The sequence below is a fragment of the Camelus dromedarius genome, chromosome 29 (genome assembly GCF_036321535.1).
Source record: "Camelus dromedarius isolate mCamDro1 chromosome 29, mCamDro1.pat, whole genome shotgun sequence".
Lineage (NCBI taxonomy): Eukaryota > Metazoa > Chordata > Mammalia > Artiodactyla > Camelidae > Camelus > Camelus dromedarius.
In genome coordinates this window covers 5,542,195-5,559,892 of record NC_087464.1, presented here as the reverse complement: position 1 = coordinate 5,559,892, position 17,698 = coordinate 5,542,195, and the positions used below count along the sequence as shown (strand labels likewise).

General features: G+C 48.0%; 1 protein-coding gene across 3 annotated transcripts in view; it reads right to left on the bottom strand.

Annotated features, from left to right (window-relative positions):
- PCSK6 (proprotein convertase subtilisin/kexin type 6) overlaps window positions 1-17,698 on the bottom strand; it is a 167,736-nt gene that overhangs the window by 107,040 nt on the left and 42,998 nt on the right. For all 3 annotated transcript variants that reach the window (XM_064480521.1, XM_064480522.1, XM_064480523.1), the window contains exons 3-6: window positions 9,563-9,673; window positions 8,921-9,064; window positions 7,434-7,510; window positions 4,501-4,589 (exon numbers count right to left, since the gene is read on the bottom strand). In XM_064480521.1, the coding sequence (XP_064336591.1) occupies window positions 4,501-4,589; window positions 7,434-7,510; window positions 8,921-9,064; window positions 9,563-9,673 (421 nt within the window). The remainder of the gene's footprint in view (window positions 1-4,500; window positions 4,590-7,433; window positions 7,511-8,920; window positions 9,065-9,562; window positions 9,674-17,698) is intronic.

Below are 17,698 nucleotides of genomic sequence, written 5' to 3'. Positions count from 1 at the left end.
AGAAGAGAAAGAGCCTCATAAGAGGATATGCATAAATTTCCCTCAAACACTTGACTAACCCCTGAATTACACATGTTTGGACAAGTCTCTAAGAAGCACAGGAAGTAAAGAATACTCGAGTCTGAACTGAGCTGAGCAGATATTTCAGCTGCTGCTCATCACAGGGGAGTCAATTTGGAGTTCGAATCTTGCAAGTGAAAGGTGCTGGTAAACACTTCAGTCTTTCCACTGAAATACCAGAAGGGTCACACTATGTAAGAGTAAAGATTATGTGCTTGAGCTAAAGGATTTTCTCTAAGGCTAAGGGCAAATCAGAAAGAAATCAATCATAAAAAAAAAAAAAAGAAAAATCAAGCCTTCATAAGTTCAAACTGAACTGACTGTCAGAACAAAACTCAGCAGTATTCAAACATAACAGAATCCAGAGTCCCTACAATGTAGCATAACAATGTCTAGCATACAGAAAAAAATTACTAGACATGTGCAAAGAAACAGGACTATGTGATACATTGTAAAAAGAAAACTGAGTTATTAGAAACATACTCACAAATGACCTAGCTATTGGAATTAGTACAAAAAATTGTAAAATAACTCATAAATATGTTAAAGAGTCTAAAATAAAATATAGTTATAATGGGTGAAAAGAAGAGGAATCTCAGGAAAGATTTGGAAACAGTAAAAAGAGAGAGCAAGAGCCAAAATAGATATAATAGAACAGAAAAGCACAATATTTGAGTGAAAAAGGAAAAGAAAGAGAGAAAGAAAGAGAGAGAGAAAGAGAGAGAGAAAGAGAGAGAGAAAGAAAGAAAGAAAGAAAGAAAGAAAGAAAGAAAGAAAGAAAGAAAGAAAGAAAGAAAGAAAGAAAGAAAGAAAGAAAGAGGCAAAAATTCATTGGATAGGATCAACAACAGATTTGACACAACAAAAGAAAGGATTAGTGAACCTGAAGACAATGCAAAAGAAATCATCAAATTTGAAGCAGAGAAAAAAGTATTTTAAAAAATGAACACAGTCTCAATCTGTGAGAAGATCAAATAATCTAACACCCCTAATTGGTGCCCAAAGAAAGGAGAGGGAAAACAGGACTGCAAAACATATTTAAGGAATTGACAGACATTTCTTCAAATCTGATTTAGGGAAAAAGAAAAAAACAATCCACTAGAAAGCACAGCAGACCTCCAAGCTGAATAAAGATGAAGAAAATTACAGTCACAACTAAAGTACAGATAGAAAAGAAAAATTATAAAAGTAGCCAAAGGAACAAATCACATTACATGAAGGTGAACACCAATAAGGATGACAATGGACTCACCATCAGAAACAATGGGTGCCAGGAGATGATGGAACAACGTCTTTAAAGGGTTGAAAGAAAACCTGTCACCCTAGAATTCTATGTTCAGCAAAACTTCTTTCAAAAGATGAAGAAGCAATTTAGATCAATTTCAGATAAAGCTGAGATGATTTCTCAACAGCATACCTGCACTTCAAGAAATACTAAAAGAAATTGTCAGGCTGCAGAAAAATGGAAACCAGATAGAAATCTAGAGCTAGAAAGTAAGGGAAAGCACCGAGAATGGTAAATACGGAGGCAAGTATATTTCATAAGTGTTTTCAAGTCTAGGTTATAAAATAAAAAGTAAAACATTAAAAACAACGGCACAAAGGATGACAGGGAGCATGAAATCAAATAGTCTGCCTTAGGTTCATATATTATTCACAAAGTGGTATAACAGTAATTCCACATAGGCTGGAATAAGTTAGGATATACATTTTAATCTCCTGAGCAACAGTTTTTTTAAAAAGACATAAAAGTACAGCTAATGGTCGGCTCTAGGGACATCTCAGAAAAATTCCTGCTGTGTGCCGGCACTTGGAGAGGGAGTCAACACTAGGGGTGCCTGAAGTTCGCCTGTCTGTGGTGGGCTTGGATGGAGAGGTGGGCAGAAGGCGTGACTGCCTGCGGGGAGCACCTGAAGCTGTACAGCAACTCTGGGGACGTGGCTGTCATGGGTTCCCTGAGTCAATGCCCATCTCAACCTCACACGTGTCTCTCCACGCCCAGCCCTGCCCTGTGTTCCTCTCCCTGTGCGGCAGGCTCCACGCTGCAGATCCTACTGTTTCCTCAGTGCTCCCTCCACTCCCAGCCACACCCTCCCCTGTCGAGGTCACTTTGCACCTTCATCTTCTTCCCTCCCTGAGCACTGACCCTGCCCCTCCTGGGGCTCCCTGTCTGCCCTGTCATTTCAGTACTTGGTCCTGTACTGTCTTCCGTGTCGGCACTGTTCACCCTAAAGACATGAGCTCCTGGAGGTCCCAAATTGTGCCTGCCACCCCTTCATTCTTTCCCTTGGTGGCTAGCACAGTGTCACACATGCAGGGATGCTCCAAAATATTAAATGTATTAATTAAAAAATATTCCTGTTCCCCAGCCCCAGCAGGAGGGGTGCTCTCCCTGGAATCTGGGACACTTGGGTACACAACTTCGCAATGAGGGCAGAGCACATCTAGGGAGCGCACACCACACTCATCATCCATTTCTCTGGAGGTTCTTAGTCTTTGTTACTTCACTAACAGGCCACAGTGGAGGTGTGACCTACCTATCTGACTCCAGAGCCCGCTAAACCAGCACTTCTCAAACTGCTATTGTCACACCCTCTGGGGATCTTGTGACAATGCAGATTCTGACTCAGTAGGTCAGCAAAGGGGGCTGGGATTCTAAGAGCTCCTAGACGATGTCAAAGATGCTGGTCTAGGGACTTTGGAGAGCAAGGCTCAGATCACCTCAAAGATGGGGTCAACCCCTCACTCAAAGCAACACAAATCATTATTATTCTGCTTCTGAGAGTTTCAGCAGGAGGGATGGAGTTTCTCAGAGGCTCCCTGCAGACTCAGCCCCGAGCCATTGCTTTCATACTTGGCATTGGACTTAATGTCAACAAATCTGAGGAGGCAGCTGCATTACTGCTGTTCTTCCCCGAAAGGTTTCAGAACCTAGGCACAGAGAGGCTATACTCATTGTCCAAGGGCACACAGCCAGTGGGTGGTGGGGATGGAATTGGTACCCAGGTCCTCTAGGGAGACTTCTCATGGGTTTTCATTCATCAAAAGCTCCAAGGAGAACTTACACAGCTCAACCTAAAAGAACCATCCACAGAGGAGTGAGGCCAAGTGACAGCCTCCTGACCTGTTCTGCAGGACACACCCTTGGTAGTTAATACTGTCACAGAATGACAAATCCCAGCCACTTCAAAGATTGCTAAGTAAAAGGGCAGGCAGAGAGTCCAATTAGGTAAAAGCTGGGGGTCCTGTTTGCAAAACTAAAGAAGCTTCTCAAGGGCTGGGTGATCCAGAGAACCTCTGACCCAACTTCGCCACCTAGATCCGCCCCCTGGGGAGCTGAGGGAGTCCAGCACCGCCTCAAAGGCAAAGCAGCAGAGAAGGTCATGCCCTGAGAAGGTGGCATCTCAGCCCGGCCACCAGAGAGAGTATGGCCACCTCCAAACAGAGAGCCAGGGCCCCGGGTGAGGACGGCAGTGCCCCAAAGCTATCTGGATGCTGAAGTCCATTCATGCCCATTCTCTGACTGTCTGCCAGTTTGAGTTGTCAATCTGCCAGGCCTAAGGGTTGGGGGTGGGGGATGGTGAGAAAGACACGTGACTCTTTGTTCTAAAACTCCACCCAACAAGGAAAGCTTGACTCCCAAATGGAGAAACCAAACAACGTCACCAGGGATACCCAGGGTCAGGCCGTGCTCCTTCTAGGGACCTGGAAGGCTGGCCTCCCAGGTGAACAAGACAGCGGGGTAAGGGGGAGTAGCTGGATTTGGGGAGTCCTCCTTGAAGCACAGCGGGAGTGAATGGCCATAAGTCAAGGGTGAACTGAGCTGAATAGAGAGGGGGAGGGGGAGGGAAATAGCTCAGTGGTAGAGTGCATGCTTAGCATGTACGAGGTTCTGGGTTCAATCCCCAGTACTTCCATTTAAAAAAAAGAATACTTTTTTAAGACAGGTGGGGAGAGGCATAAACACAGTCATAAATAGGAGAGACCAGGCATGTCTGGAGGACACAAGGACAAATGTCCTCTGGTTAAAAGCCGGAGGGCAGCGGCAGAAGTGGGCCTGCAGCTGGAGCCGAAGGAAAGGCCTCAATCCCAAGTAAGGATGCTAAACCCTGTGAGGAAAGTGACAGGGAGCCCACACAGGGTGGGCAGCAGAAAGGGACCCATGTGGTCCATGAGGAGGAGGGGTCTGCTTGCTGGTGTGAGTCTGGAGCCAGACTAGCAGGACCCACGAAGTCTTTTCAGGCAAAGCAGTGAGTAATGCTTCTGCCCCTGAGGCCCCATCGCTGTGCTGGCTGCCGGGCCAGCATGAGGCTAGGCCCAGGGGGTCTGACTTGACCCCCAAGGCCAATGGAGGGGAAGCTGCTGAGACCTGCAGAGAAGGATGCTTCCGGCTCCCCCGCCCCAGCCCAAAGCTCCCAGCTGCATGCTCCTGGACCTTACCTCCGATTTTGGCATTGTACGCCACACCCACGATGCAGTAAGAGTTGTTGGCCGAGGCTGCGACCTCTCCTGCACATCGAGTACCATGTCTGAGGCAAAGGAGAAAACCAAGTCAGGACTCAGGACAGCGCCTCCTAGTGGATTCAGGATACTGCCGAGTTCTTACGCAAGGAGAGTCCATTATCCCTGAGCCCTGTTCCTGCACCCTCTCTCATCACCACCCTTCCTCTGACCGCCCACTCCAGGGGGTAGGGGGGAGCATCAGGTTGGGCTTTGCACAGCCCTGGGCAGTCCTGCCGGCTCCCCTACACAGGGAGGTCTCTTGCCACACTCCCATGTTGGGAGGGGCTCCCACCCACCCTGCTTCCCTGTGATGATGACACCTTGCTTGGTATGTCCAGGTGCAGCATGGACACCCACCTGGGTGACAAGCCCGAAGGAAGAACAAATGATACTTTTCTTTCTCCTTCTGGAGATTTGCAAATGATAACCACTATATATAAAAATAGATTTTAAAAAACCAAATTTCTTCTATATGGCACAGGGAACTATATTCAGTATCTTTTTTCTTTTTGGGGGGTGGAGGGGAGGTAATTAGCTGTATTTATTTATTTATTTAGCAGAGGTACTGGGGAATGAACCCGGGACCTCGTGCATGGCAAGAACATGCTCTACCACTGAGCTACATCCTTCACTCCTATATTCAGTATCTTGTAATAACCTTTCATGAAAAAGAATATAATAAGGACTATATGTATGTATATGCATGACTGGGACATTGTGCTGTGCACCAGAAACTGACACATTGTAACTGACTATACTTCAATAAAATATATTTATATATAACATTATAATCACACCTAAAAAGTCAAGAACAGCACAGATGAGTGCTTCAGTCTGGTCCCCTGTGTACCTCCCACCTCGGGGCAGCCCTCTCACCCCTTCCATGGCCACATAAGCAGGAGCAGAGGAAGACTGCCCTCAATGGAACACTCACGGGCAGTGGAGGGACTGGGAAGAGACTTCCAGAAAAACAAACTGCTTAGCCTCAGTCATGACCCCATTTTTCAACGTGCTGCATTGGTTCAATACCTCCAGCAGAGGCCAAAACGTGGGCAGGTTTAAACAGCCCATGTCTGAGAGAGTCCCTGGGGGATTAGAAACATTGACTCAAAATAAAAATTGGGGGGAGGGAGGAGGTAATTAGGTTTATTATTTAACTATTTTACTTATTCATTTTTAATGGAGGTACTGGGGATTGAACCTAGGACCTCATGCATGCTAAGCATGCACTCTACCACTGAGCTATACCTTCCTCCTGATTCCAATTTAAAACCACCTTTAAAAATAGCCCTAGGTCTGTCTGGACCGCTTGCAGCCCCAGGGCAGGGGCTTTCACAAGCCCTGAGCCTAACGTCCCACTCGGATTCAATCCTGCCCTTTGTGGGTTGCTGCCAGCTGCTGTCTGCAGGATTCCTCCCTGCCCTGGACTCGGGGCTGAGGAAGGGGCGCCTGCACCCCAGGATGCTTGCTGCCGAACTAGGAGAGCAGCCCCAAGGCTGGGCCTCCGCAGGCGCCCAGCGGGCCCTGCTGTCTGTTGTGTGTGTGGACCACATGGCCGGCAGAGACCCATGCACCACACCCCGTGGGCACCAGTATTTGAGCCTCAGAATCAAATCAACCGAAAACTGAAATACTGTGGAGAGAGACACACCTTGGCAGGCATCATGTCAACAGTGAGGAAGAAAGAAAGGGTTTTTGTTCTTTTCCTGTAAACATTTTTGGAAGTGTGGGAGGAGCTGGGGGCCCGGGTGGACTGACAGAAAAAGGACCAGCAGGACACAGGGAACAAAGCCCCAGGACCAGGCTTGGGACATGGAGCTCCAAACCCAGAGCTGCAGTTTACAGCCTGCAAGTCACCAGATCTCTCCAGACTCCACTGCTTTCATCGGCAAAGAGATGATAAAAACCATCATTGACTGAACACCCACAGCAGGTGTCCATCACCTGTCATCTCACCTCTCCCATAGCATCAGGCCGCAGAAAGGTCTCTAAGACACAGAGACTCGACAAGGTCACCCCACATGCACAGAGCCAGCTGCGCAGCCAGGACCAGTAGAGCTGAGATTTGAGTCCAGGTTTAGCCAACATCACCCCCACCTCCCTCAGAAGGTCACACACAGAGTCACAAAGGCTCAGGCAGGTGACCGGTGTGCCCCAACAGACCAAAATGCTTCTTAACACAGCTGGCTGGCCATGGCGACCGCTAGAGTTAAGGGCTACTCTTTCTCTTTTCTTAACAACAAAACCTATTTATTGATGGTACCATGCTAAGCATGAGTGCAACATTTAATTTTTACTTTCCACAAAACCCATTGAGAGGAAAGTAATTATCCTGACTTGAGAAATTTAAAAAACTGAGTGTGAAAAAAGAAGTTACGTTCCTAGTCAAAGCTCACTGAAGCTCTAGCCAGGGGAGCGTGGATTCAAAGCCAAAGCCTCTAATTCCAAACCACAAACTTTAAAATTCCTACATTTTACAGCACTGCCTGCCTGCTGATAACCAATCAGAGGGGTGACTGAACACACACACACAGCTTGTCAGACTATTAGATCCAGCCTTTGTGTTTATGAGGGTTATTCTTTTAAAATATTCCGACAACGCGGCACAGAGGAACCATGCTGCTCACACATCCGTGGCTGGTGGACCCGCCTCGGTGACACCCCCAGGAGGAGGCCAAACCCACAGAGGCTGCCTTATGCCTGAAGGGCTGTGCAGAGCCGGGTCCCGGGTGAGCCCCCCACAGCCAGGCAGCCCCATCACTTTCCAGGGGCCCGACTGTGGGCCAGGTCAACAGTGACTCTGCAGGGGGAGGGGATGGGAGGCAGGAAGGAGCCAAGGGACAACGTGACAAGCTGTCAGAGCAACATACTTATTCTCATTGCTGGCATCATAGCGAGGAGACGGGTCGTAATCGTTTCCATTGACGTCATAGCTGGCGTAGGAATCCTAAGGAAAAAATCCTCGTGACCGAACGGAAACAGCACAGCTTATCATTATTTTTAAATACTGATAAATATTTATCAATATTATTATTTGCTGTTTTAAATTATTTTTACCCCTGCTTTAACTTATTTTTACGTTCTGATTAGAAACAAAAAAACACACATTAGGTACTCTCTTACCCTGATGATCATCTTATATATGTATTTTCTGTGATAATATACATATAAAATTTACCACCCTAAGCATTTTTAAGCACACAGTTCAATCGCTTTAGGGGCGTCCACACTGTTGTGCAGCCATCACCACCATCCATCCCCACAACCCTTTTTATCTTGCAAAACTGCCCCCATTCAGCACTCACTCCCCATCCCTGCAGCCCAGCGCCTGGCAACCACTTTCTGTCTCGATGAATTCAACTGCTCTAGGGAACTCATAGAAATCAGAGTGTTTGTCCTTTTGGGACATTTTCTGTGTCTTTAAGGTTCATCCACGTGGTAGCCGGTGTCAGAATGTCCTTCATCTTCTAGTTTTAATATGTACGTTTTTGTTTACATGCTTATAATCATAGTATTCATAGAATTTCCAACCCTCCTTTTCAGACATGTTATATAAGCTCTCTAGATGGCTGATTTCAAAACTGTCACCTTTAAGGGCTGCATGATTGTCTGTCAAACAGACTAGAGATGATGGACTTCACCAAAGTTAGGCACCTAGGTTTCTCAGAATATTGAAAGCATTTATCATATTTACCAAGTGCCAGGCTCTCTTTTTTACATTTATGAAGCCATTTAATCCTCATAATAACCTTAGGAGATAGTAGTCATATTACTAACCCCATTTTACAGATGGTGACACTGAGGCACAGAGAAGTTAAGTCACTTGCCCAAGGTCTCAGAGTCGATAAGTCACAGAAACAGGATAGGAACCCAGTAGGAACCCAGGCACTTTGGGTCCAGAGTCCAAGTCTGAACTTGCCATTTTTTAAAAAACTTTGATTTGAGGGGGTAATTAGGTTTATTTGTTTATTTATTTACTGGAGGTACTGGGGATTGAACCCAGGACCTCATGCATGCTAAGCACATGCTCTACCACTGAGCTATACCCTCCCCACAAACCTGCCCATTTTCATGTTGCTAATGTTGACCTGATGAACTCCTCAAGCATGCATTTCTGAGTTTCTTAGGACCCATTCCCATTAGTATGTGTGAATCCTCTAACATGTGGGCAAATCCCTCTGTGAGACCCTTGGTGCGGGGACAGTGGGGGAGGCTGGTTTCAGAAGCCCCCGCAGTGCGGTTGTCTGTACTGTCCAATCTAACAGGGGACCAGGCACCTCACTGGTTTTTAAATCTGCCCTTGTTTACCGATCAGCATGGCTGTATCTCTGCCCATCAGTCCCGAGGCCAGACTTACGTAATTGGGGGCCAGGTCGGGGTGATTCCTCTCTATACCATCATCCAGGATGGTGACCACCACGTTCTTCCCCGTGTAGCCCCGCTTCCACGCCGCCTGGACATTCATTTCCGACCGGCAGCGACTGTTCTTGTCGCCACAATGCTGCAGGCACAGGAGACATGAAGGCCCCAGCAGGGACACCCCTGACACAGACGGACAGACCTGTGAACCCAGCCAGGGCGCTCCCATGCTTGCAAGCGAACAGGAGACAGAGCAGGGCCCCCTCTCCACCACCCATTTCCAGGAGAGTCGATGTGGAGGGCTCCCACTTCTTCTGTCCCCCGCGACCTGTCTGTCATCTTCCTCGGAGTCACCTCCCCCCAGGGGTCTTGGTCTGAGGACTCCTTGCACCGAATGGTTAGCACTACAGTGTGCATCCTCTGCTCCCCTACTCAGACAGCCCCTCCCCCAGGCTTTTCATATCATTTAAAAAAACTCACAAGAAACCTGGGACCGCACAGCAAGAAAGTGGGGGTTTTATACTCAAATGAAGTGTCTGTTCAGAGCTGTCGTGAGAATTCAGCTTGGTACAGGAGATTAACCCGTCTTAGGACCCCAGCACTGAGAATGCTTAGGGACAGAGGCTCATGCCCTACTCACCATGTACCACATGTTGGACCAAATAGGGTCGTTGAAATAAAGGGCTTGGGGATCACTTCGCACCTGTCTCTTCACCCTGCGTTTAACTTCCTGCTGTTGGAGCCATTTCACCTGCCAGGGGAGAAAGGCGGTTACTCTGTGTTTTAACAACGATCGCCTGATTTCACGTGGCCTCTTCGTAGGGGCCACACGTGTCCTTCTCCATGAATACCTGTGTCGCCTTAGATGTCTTGGATGGTAAGTTCCAAGGAACCGTTTTCACTTCCAAGTGACCGTATTTGAAAGGTGAGAAGCAGTCTGTGTCTGTAGGGGAGGAATGAGTACCACCCTCAGAGATTCTGAAATCATTCTACTAAAAAAAAAATCTTGTGAAGCTGCCAATAAACTCTCTGGTGACCCTTGACTCTAATTAAAAGGAAACCCATGCGAGGGACAAATACAAGTGAAGAGAGGAGAGAAATTGGTCAAACGGTTATTGGAAGGCTGAGATGAAATAGTTTATGGTGAGGATATGACTACGTAAAGTATGAAAATCCATATACTGGAATTTTTAGCAGCTACTGGAAACGTGGTACCAGAACGTGTCCAGAGAAAAACTAGAAAGGAATACAGCAAACTGCTAACAGCAGCAGCTCCTTGACAGTAACATTACTGTTCATTTAAAATTTCTAAATTATTTTCAAGGTTTTATAAATTTCTTTCAATCCATATGACCTGCCTTCACAACAAAGGGGAAAAGTTTGAGAGGTAGAACAAACATTATTTAAGAGCAGGAATCCAGGAGCCTGGCTGCCTGGATTCAAAACCTAGCTGCACACTCACCAGAGTGTGACTTAGAGCCGTCAGTCAGCCTCCCTGGCCTGTCTGCCCGTCTGTATAGCAGGCATCATCATGGCTTGCTGTCAGGGCACACTAGCAAATGAACTTGGTATATATAAGGCGCATGTCAGTGCCTGGCACACGGCTGTATTATCACGGTGTGCATGTGTGTCTGTGTGGCTGTGGGTGTGTAAGCATTTTTCAAAGTGGAAGAGTTTTTTTCACTTTTTAAAGGTCATGGGGGAGTTTGAGATTTGCAAATGTTAACTACTATATATAAAAATAGATTAAAAAAGCAAATTTCTTCTGTATAGCACAGGGAACGATACTCAATATCTTATAATTACCTTTAATGAAAAAGAATATGAAAACGAATATGTGTGTACATATGCATGACCGGGACATTATGCTATACACCAGAAATTGACACATTGTAACTGACTATACTTCAGTTTTTAAAAAAAAGATTTAAAAAAGGTCATGAGGTTGGGAAGAGGGAATAGCTCAGTGGCAAAGTGCATGCTTAGCATCCACGAGGTCCTAGGTTCAATTCCCCAGCACCTACTTCTATTAAAATAAATAAGTAAATAAATAAACCTAATTATCTACCCCCAAAACAAAAACAAAACGAAAAATTAATAAAATAAATATTTTATAAAAGGTCATGGGGAAGACAAGTCCCATACCCTGAACAGAAACATTTTCTTGGTCCTGCTGTTACGGTCACCCCGACTCAGTACCACTCCCACTGAGGCACAGCTCTGCACTGGGGCTGAGACAGGCAGGAGGAGGGTGCCCAGGCCCTGCTCACAGAAGTGTGTGCTCTAGTCAGGGGCTCCCACCAGGCAACCCAGAGTATGAGGCAGGCTCTGAGGAGGCAGACAGGAGGCAAAGGGCAGGGAAGGGGGATGCGGAGGGGGGATGGGATCCTCCAGGGTGGGGGCAGTGGAGGTGACCCCAGAGAACTGATAATAGCCACTGATGGATATTTTCATGCAAAATCAAACTATCCAAGGCAGGAGGGCATAGCTCAGTGGTAGAGTGTGTGCTTAGCATGCCCGAGGTCTTAGGTTCAATCCCCAGTACCTCCATTAGGAAAATGAACAAATAAATGAGAAAGAAAATTGCCATATGATATCGTTCATATGTGGAATCTAAAAAAAAAGGACACAAATGAACTACTCATTATTTATAACTTAGGTGACTGATTTCTTGAACATGTGTAAGCACATCTGACCATCCTTTATGATTGGATTACTGCGTTCTGGTGATTCTTATTTTGTGGTTGGCTTTATTCCTTTGATACTATGTAAGTTTATAAAGCTAAAGCTCTAAACTGTTCTTAGAAACAATGAACAGTATATATATGTAAATTTTTTTAAGTAAAATAAAAAAAAGTTTAATTAAAAAATAAATAAAATTACTCCCCCCAAAAAGTAGACATATAAAAAATTTTTTAAATAAATAAACCTAATTACTTCCCCTCCAAAAAAGTAGAAATTTAAAAAAATTTATCTAAGGATCCAGTGAGACATTCTGCTAAAACACCTTCTAATGGCATTTTCCATATATTACTGCTGAACCAGGAAGCTTTCGCTTGGTGTGCAATAGCTAAGACCACCTTCCCTAATCCACTAAGCACCCTGTTATAAAACACAGTGGTGCACGTACCACTGACAGTTCGGAGCCCCCAGGATGCTCCCGCCACCCGGCCTGGCTGCCTCCCAGCCCATCCACCCACATCCAGCGCCTTCCGACTGCTGTGCTCACCAGGCTGACCTCCCATCACAGACGAGGTGAACGCTCGTCTTCCAAGCCCGAGTGGGGACCCCCCCCCAAATCAGGCAGGTGACAGAAAGCACACTGCCAGGAGTCACAGCCCAATCCCCCACTGGGATGAGAGTGAAGGCATCCTGGCCTCCAGCTGTTTCAGGGCTCCAGGTAAGAACCCAGCGTTAACTCACAGTTCTGGGGTGGGCTGTGCTGGGATGGGGTCTGTGACACAGTTGGGGGCCCTCCCTCTCTCATGGTCTCATAGGTGGCCCTCCCCCTGGGCCAGGTCACTGTAAGGCTGTGACAGCCACCCAGGTACCATCAGGCTAATGGAACTGAATATAATAAATCATTCGCCCAGCCTAGGGTCTTCCAGGCCCCCAACCCTCTGGAGATGGAATCACAGGTGACATCACAGCCAGGGGCTGCCTCAACTGGTGGTCATGTGCTCAGGGCCAGCTTCCCACTTCTTTCTCCGGGGTCCAGTCCCTGCCCTGCTCCTCACCCAACTCCAGGAAAGTACGGGGGGCCTGGATTCCATCCTCCTGCCATGTTCCAGATTTTCCCTGATTCCCCTGGATAGTTGGGCCCCTGTGGTCCCGTATCCAGCTGCTCGTTCAGCAAAGCTGCCTGGGGTCTTAGGGTGTGTCCGGCACCAGGCTCTGGGAATGGAAGCATTAACACCTCCAGTTCCCATCCAGGTCTGAGGTGCCCTCTCTTGCACCTCCAGCCTAGACACAGAGCTCAGCTCCAGACACCCCTCAGGTGGGAACCAGAGCCTCTCCAGGAAGGTCAGAGGGGCCACTGACCCAAAGCTGAGTGCCTGAAACTTTAGCTCCCCCATCAAATAGCAGGTGCACCTGTCCTGGTGAGGGGTACCTCACTTGTCAACAGTGATGCCATTTTTTTTAGATTTATTTACTAATTTGCTTTTAATGGAGGTATTGGGGATTGAACCCAGGACTTCATGCACGCTAGTCATGTGCTCTACCACTGAGCTATACCCTCCCCCCAGTGATGCCACAGGAACACACAGTCTCGGGTCCCCATGGACATGTCATGCACAGAGCGAATGCTTCCGCCAAGCAGAGCAAATGGTGAGCTGGTTTTTATGCTGAGAGTCCAGGCTGGGAGGGGGGCCTGCCTGCGATACTCTCCCTGCGGTTACCTTCATGAGGAAAAGCAAGTTATGATCTTTTGTGGGATTAGAAGCATTCCTCCTCTCCCAAGGGGGCTGGTACCCAAGAGAAATCAGAGTATTTTGCTGGCAGTTTACCTGCCACTTTACATGAAGTTTGACTCACGATCTACTCCCCAGACCCCTCAGAACGTCCATGGGAGATGCTCAGACTCTCTCCTGTAGAAAAAGGCAGGGAACAGATGGCAGGACACACTGCCCACCTTTCAAGGCCATGACTGCACACCCGGGAGGTAAGTCCTACACCCAAGCAAGCCTGCAAATGAGTGGGCCTGGGGCGAATTAAAATACATTTTGTGGCTCAGGGTGCATGGTAAGAGCCGGACCGTCACGGAGTGTCCCCTGCCTTCTCATGAAGAGAACCCACTGGTCCTCACAGCCCTCAGATCACTGGATCAAAGGAAGGGGAAGCCTCGCCCACAAGAAAGTCCCTGCCCATTCTACGCCACGCTGCTTTGGTTTTGACTGGGGGCCTCTCCAAAAGTATGTTCACCCGGCACCGGTGAGTGTGGAAACAGGGTCTTTGCCGGTGTAATTAAATTTAGGACCTCGAGATGAGGTCACCCCAGATCACTTGGGTGCGTCCCAAATCCCATGAGAAGTGTCCTCACTAAAAGACAGGCAGCAGGAAGCTGGAGACACAGCAGGAGGAGGAGGAGACCTTGTGAAGGAAGAGATTCCAGAAGCCCAGGACACCTGGGACCACCGGACACCGGCAGAGGAGAGGAAGGATGCTCCCCCAGGAACTTCAGAGGGACCCGGGCCCAGCCGGCACTTGGGTTCAGACTCCTGGACTCCTGGACTCCAGGACTGTGAGACAGTAAATTCCCGTTGTTTTAAGTCCCCCTAGTTTGCTGTCATTTTTCAGGACAAGCCCTAGGAGACTAACCCACAGGTTTCAATCATGGGCTAGATCAGAGTTGTATTTTTTTTTTTTTTTTTTTTTTGTGGAGGAAGGGGGGAATTAGATTTGTTTGTTTGTTTATTTATGTTAATGGAGGTACTGGGGGCTGAACCCAGGATGATTTTAAATATTTGAGGCTCCATGAGGCTGTCCTCCTAAAGGAGGACCTGAAGTCACCCGCCTCGGCAGGTTTCCCACTGTCGCCGGTGACTGGAGCGGACAGGACCCACGAGGAGGGGCCCCGTTGGCGGAGGCTGCAGGGAGGTGCACCAGGCAGGGAGGGGTCTCAAGGCAGCAGCTCTTTACTGATGTTTTAAAAACCAGGGGGAGGGTTTAGCTCAGTGATAGAGCACATGCTTAGCATGCATGCGATCCTGGGTTCAATCCCCAGTACCTCCATTAAAATAAATAAATAAACCTAACTACCTCCCCCCAAATAATAAATAAATAGAATTAAAAAAAAAACAAAAGGAACAGTCATCCTGGTGTGCCCTCTGGTGCCAGCCCCAGCTCAAAGCCCCACCCATACAGGCCCATCACTCACCCTGACCACGTGCCCTGCACGTCACTGGGCCCTGGACTCCCCTCCTCCCGGTCCCCTCAAATTAAAGCTGCCCCCCACCCAGGTCCTTCTCATCCTCCTGATTCTCCTCCCAACTCGGCGGCCCTAAAACCCATCCGTCCCTGCAGGTCTGAGCTCTCAGGGTACCCACGGGCCTGGGATGCCTGTTCCCCTGCTCACCAGGCCAGCTTACTGGTGCTGCCCTGTCACCCACCCCGGTCTGGAACCTTCTCCGACCTCCAGGCTGCAGACACCTGCACAGTGACACTGCCTTCACCCCAGGACATGGATGGTATCCATTCAGAAGCTCACCTTCCCCACAGAGAGAGGGCTGCATCTCAGTCACCCTGGTCTCTCCAGCTCTCACCCAACACCTGCCCTGTGACAGGGACTTGCTCGACTAAGATTTGCTGGACTCAAGTATTATCCTCTCTCTTCATGAAAAGGCAAATTGAAAATGGATCCTGGACAAACGCGAAGTTAGGTGTGTCTCTGCTGGGGGCTGGGGGCCGGGGGCTTGCCCTGACCTGGCTGGTCCAGCACCGGCCGCAGCTGTGCCTGGGTGTGTCCGTGTTGGTCTGATGACCCTCTGCTCCCCGCCGGCCTGTCTGGACACGCCATGTGGGCCGTTTTGCTCACCACTGTATTTCTGTGTGCAGGTGATGCTGGGTATACAGTGGGAGGTCCCTAAAGCTCCCTGAACGAAGGCATGATGTTCAGTGAATACCCTTCAGGTGACAAATATGTTGTAAAAACCACAGACAGACTTTTTAAAACACTTTGGAGGAGAAAATGGGAGTGGGTCTTAGGGACTACAAGATGATCTGTTGGCTTGTTGCAGATGACCCACCATCAGTGATCTGGGGCAAGAGCAACGTTTGCCAAAAGCCGCACACAAATCGTCCCTCCCGGCAAAGCTGTATCAGCCTGCGTAAAATGGCTTGAATTCTTCAAACTCATATTTTGAAGGGGGAACTGCACTCTGATCGATTTCATTTCATCCGTTTTCTGTATGTCTCCTGCTAAACATTCTAGTCATAAAGGCTTCACAACCTCAAGATTACGTGAACAGCAACCCTTTCCTCTGGAAGGCAACGCCTCCCCTAGCTTGCTCCTTGAGAAGTCAGATTACAACGAGGCACCTGCAGGATGTAGCTCTGCGGATAAGACAAGGTGAACCTAAAAGATGCTTAGAAAGAGGTCACAGACATAAGCAGGATCCCAGTCACCGGCCTCAGAGGCCATGGGTTCTCAGTGACGCCAAGCTGTAAAATCGTCCAACTGTCTTTTGGGCAAGTGTGTCTCTGGCAGCCTCTACCACGTCCCCTTCCTCATGGGCCCTGGGCATGCTGCTGGCCCAGAAGGTGCCCGGCACACCGGTCCTGGATTTGACAAGCGACCAAGGGAATTGTTTTGAAGCCTCCTTTGTGAGCCAGTGTCACCAGAGAGAGCATGAGAGACCCTCGAGCTCCATCCAAAGCTACCATCTGCCCAGGCGCTGCCTAAAGCCCTTGACTGCTCAGCGGGACCCCGTGAAGCTCCGGAAGTCCCAGGAAGTCAGCAGGAACTGGTACATCCTGGCAGGAGACTCCAGGGTCTTTGCTCCAAGATGGAGCTAAGGATGTAGAGGCCATTTAGAAACCCTCGTCCTGGAGGGAGGGTATAGCCCAGTGGCTGAGCACTGTGCTAAGCATGCACAAGGTCCTGGGTTCAATCCCCAGCACCTCCATTAAATAAATAAATAGACAAACCTAATTACCTCCCTGCTTAAAAAAATAACAATTATAAAATAATTTTTAAATACCATATAAACAGACTTGATCCCTCAGCTCCTAGAGTCCGGTGGGAAAGACAGCTGCTAAGGGGGGACCTCACAAATCAGGAATGTGGACATACTACTGCTGGGAAGAGCATCCCTGTGGTAGGGATGGACGTGCTAGAACCGGAAGTTAGGGGAGAGAGATACGGGGGGAAGGCAGTCTGTGCAAAGGCTGTGCAGGGGGAAAGAGGAGATGTCATCAGATGAGGATGCTAAAGGCCAGCATGGCTGGGGTCCAGGGTCCCCAGGGAGGTCAGACCAAGGAGGGCCCTGGCAGGACGTTCCAAGGGGCAGTGGCATCATTATAGGAATGTCTCCTAGGATCCCTGAGGACGGTGGGGAGTGGACTGGTATTGAGCGAGAATGCCCATAGTAGATCACTAAGAAGGGCAGTGCAGCATCCAGAACAGAGGAGTGTGGCCTGGGGCTGGGGTGCAGGTGGGGAGGCAGGACAAGGGGGTGGAGCTGCACAGGTAGTGGAACAGGGTGGAGGAGGGAGGTTGCCTCTCTGAGACAGAGGTGCAGTCAAGGGTGGTCAGTCGGCTCTGGGTTGGGTTTATTTATTTTTTTTTTAATTTTATTATTGCTCTTTGTTTGCTTTAGAATTCTTTTTCTTCCCCAGGCGGTTGTACAATTTTTTTTAAATTGAAGTATAGTCAGTTTACAATGTGTCAATGTCTGGTGTACAGCATCACATTTCAGTCCTACATACACATACATATATTCCTTTTCATATTCTTTTTCATTAGAGGTTACTACAAGATATTGAATAGAGTTCCCTGTCCTGTACAGAAGAAACTTGTTGTTTATCTATTTTACATACAATAGTTAGTATCTGCAAATCTCGAACTCCCAATTTATCCCTTTCCATCCCCTCTCCCTTCTGGTAACCGTAAGTTTGTTTTCTATGTCTATGAGTCTGTTTCTAATTTGTAAATGAGTCCATTTGTGTCTCTTTTTTTTGATTCCACATATAAGTGTATCATATGGTAGTTTTCTTTCTCTTTCTGGCTTACTTTACTTAGAATGACAATCTCCAGGTCTATCTATGTTGCTGTAAA